At 37.7% G+C, this 3,378-nt stretch overlaps 1 protein-coding gene across 1 annotated transcript; it reads left to right on the forward strand.

Moving 5' to 3' along the window:
* The first annotated feature begins 853 nt into the window (after positions 1–853).
* LOC139740685 (uncharacterized) lies at positions 854–3,178 on the forward strand. The gene is made up of 4 exons (XM_071651256.1): positions 854–884; positions 1,476–1,634; positions 2,154–2,501; positions 2,979–3,178. Exons 1-4 carry the CDS (start codon positions 854–856, stop codon positions 3,176–3,178), a joined length of 738 nt encoding a protein of 245 aa, XP_071507357.1.
* The last annotated feature ends 200 nt before the right edge of the window (positions 3,179–3,378 follow it).

A 3,378-nucleotide genomic window follows, 5' to 3' on the forward strand; every position in this document is an offset into this window, starting at 1 on the left:
TATCAGCCCCACCAATGTGGTAACAGCGCGCAAACGCCGTTTGGTGGGGTCGTAAACACGAGTAGATCTATGATACTGTGCTCACCAGCCCCACTGCCGTATAAATCCTGTAGGCCCTAGCTGTAGTCTGTACAATTCACATCTGTTGGTTCTGAGCGCGATCAGTAATTTGATATAGAGAGTTATGATCGATCAGCATGTAAGGTCCCATATCATATGTATTTGTAGTGATGGGGCCTATTTCACGAGTAGATTGATCTATGCCTCTACTAGAGACTAGACAAGTAGACTCGTCTATCGCTAGCTATCTCGCGATACACAAAATACCGACTGTGGCTAAGTCAGTGGCTGTGCGAGCGATGACTCGTCGCAAGAATAGCCACTACCTCAATAATATGCTAAGTCTTTAGATCTACTGTAGTTTGAGTTTGTCTAGATCTCTATCTAGACGTGGAACACCATTCTATTTTTCTAAAAAAACGTCATTTGCATTGCGTAAACCCATCCATTTGTCCATTTGCATTTAACAAAACAAAAAATGACACTGGAGTGGACCGTAAGTACGTAACAGCACAAAAATATACAATTTTTTGGACAGCCATTATGACTGAATTTCATACCGTTTTCAGTATTCACGTTGCGTACATGACATGTCCAGCTGCCCTGAAAACTACCCTCTTTACCTGACCTTTTGGACAACCCTTAGATCTATACCATTTTCAGATTTACAGTGGGCTCGTGAATTCCATATAAAATATCAAATATATGTAAATCTTCTGTATCTGTATCCTCTTAAATCATTTTAGGACACCATTTAACTGTTACTGGAAGCCTCACAGTCATAGACGTCAGCATGGAAGGGCCTCTGGAGAACAAGTCTGATGGTAAGGGTGAAAATGCCATTTAAAATTGATCCATCGTTTGTTGCCGGATATATTCAATTTCAAATGTTAGGGGAGGGGAATGTTATATGACATTTCCATGTCATGATGTATAAGAATGCTATTCGCTCCGTCTTTTAATTTGTAATAATTTTGTAATATTTATAACATTTGTGATGTACTTTAGTATGCAGCTAAGTGGCTAAATGTAATTTAAAGTTAAACGGAATATCTATGTGTTTATTCCTTGGCATGAATGCAGATTAATATCTATTAATTTTAGAGCAAATAACTGAAATGAAGTTTGGCAGAAACTATTAACCCAATTACCGTACTCTAAAAGTACTCAAATACTTGTATGTTTCACTCATCCAGTTCACCCTGGACCTGAAACTGACTTGTTGATGTATGTTGAATGGAAAAGTAATAAATCCCGCTATTTTTACTTGCACATTCTCAAGTCTGCCTGAGCATAATTATAATAAAGGACTAGAGCTTGGTGAAACCTATCAAACTGCTTGTATTATAACTTGCTGAGAGAAAACATTCTAAATATTGCCAGTGTTTTTAGTGATTTATTGCATATTCTTTCAGAAATGAACCACACAGCCCAGCCCAGCCAACTTTTCGAAGGCCCACTTAGGGAACCTTGTACTACCGATGCCAAGAATGAATCAGTGCTTCATCGTGGTGACAAAGACGACAGCAGTGACGACGACGATGACTTGCCCCTAGCAGTATTGATTAAGCCAGGTATATACAGAAAAACCCCAGCTACGGTAAAGTGGTAGAGAGTAACGTGTTTGTAAATTCCCTCTTAAAAAAAAAAAAAAAAAAATCATTGACAGATATGCAATTCCATTTTTAAATTACCTAGCTTAATTCTTCAAGGTATGTTGATTACAACGAATTGCAGGATTGGAGTCGATCTCGTCAATTAAAATTTAATGTATAAATAAACATAGCCAACTTCCGTAATGCTGATGAGTTGCCCTTTGGTAGAATTTACTAAACAGGGTGTGTAATATACATAAATTAGCACTTATGTAGAGATAAGTGAGCGTGAAATTGAAAGTTCATTTAATCTACATTATCAGGGACAAGTTCATTATACCATTATTACTGCATATTCTAAAGTCTTCCTGAGCATGATTAAAATAAAGGACTAGAGCTTGGTCAAACCTGTCGAACTGCTTGTATTATAATATGCTGAAACAAAACATTCTAAAAATTGCCTGTGTGTTTTTAGTGATTTGTTGCATACTCTTTCAGGAAAGAACCACATAACCCAGCCCAGACAACATGGTAGTGACAAAGACGTCAGTGGTGACAGTGGTGTTCACCCTGGACCTGAAACTGACCTCTTGATGTATGTGGAATGGAAAAGAGATAAATCCCGCAATGTCGTCAAACTGAGTGAGGTGAAATGTATCGGACTTCCTCTACCAGGGAATACAATAGAAATGAAATGTGGTAAAAGGAGGAAGGACATCTGGAAGGCGACAATTATAGACACTGAGGAAATTTATGATGATGACTGCAGTGATGATGAAGCCCCAAGTACCAGCTCCTACATCGAAAAAGAAGAGGAGTCTCCTCGTGCTAATTCAACCCAACAAGGTTTGTAATGATTTGTGCGAGATTGTATTGGGGCATCCCATATCAACCAATGTATTTCTTTAAAATGATAGGATAACGAAAACAAAGGATTCAATATTAATGGAACTAATCTCAGTCACCTTCGGTGTGTTGATGTGATTGTCATAATTTGAAATACAACTAGCTGAGACTGAGATGTTGTCACAGCTTGATAAGGAGAGTAAAGTGAGTATTACAATTAATATGTTCAAAACAAAAGTCATCGGCCAGTGTTAAGTAAAAATAAGATTTGAAATGGTAGAACAAGAAATTTAATAAGAATCCAAAAAAGTTGATTGTTAAAACCAGAATTGTATAGTTCGAACAATAACATGTGTAAGGACCGAGTGCAATAATTTCCTGAACAATTAGAACACGTATGGTCTGTGTACCTTGGTTAACGTTGTGCTACTCTGCCAATATTTATTTACACACTTCTCTTCTGATATACTCTTTCAGAAATGAACCACACAGCCCAGCCCAGACAACTTTTCGAAGGCCCACTTAAGGAACTTTCTACTACCGATGCCAAGAATGAATCAGTGCTTCATCGTGGTGACAAAGACGACAGCAGTGACGACAACGATGACTTGCCCCTAGCAGTATTGATCAAGCCAGGTATATACAGAAAAAAAAACCCAGCTACGGTAAAGTGGTAGAGAGTAACGTGCTTGTAATTTCCCTCTTAAAAAAAAAAAAAAAAAAATCATTGACAGATATTCAATTCCATTAACATCAGGGACAAGTTCATTATACTATTTTGACTGCATATTCTGAAGTTCTTCCAGAGCATAATTATGATAAAGGACTAGAGCTTGGTCAAACCTATCGAACTGCTTGTGTTATGATTTGCTGGAAG

Source organism: Diadema antillarum, unplaced genomic scaffold (assembly GCF_040938485.1).
Source record: "Diadema antillarum isolate AM-2024a unplaced genomic scaffold, OU_Dant_1.0 seq00000872_RagTag, whole genome shotgun sequence".
Classification (NCBI taxonomy): Eukaryota; Metazoa; Echinodermata; class Echinoidea; order Diadematoida; family Diadematidae; genus Diadema; species Diadema antillarum.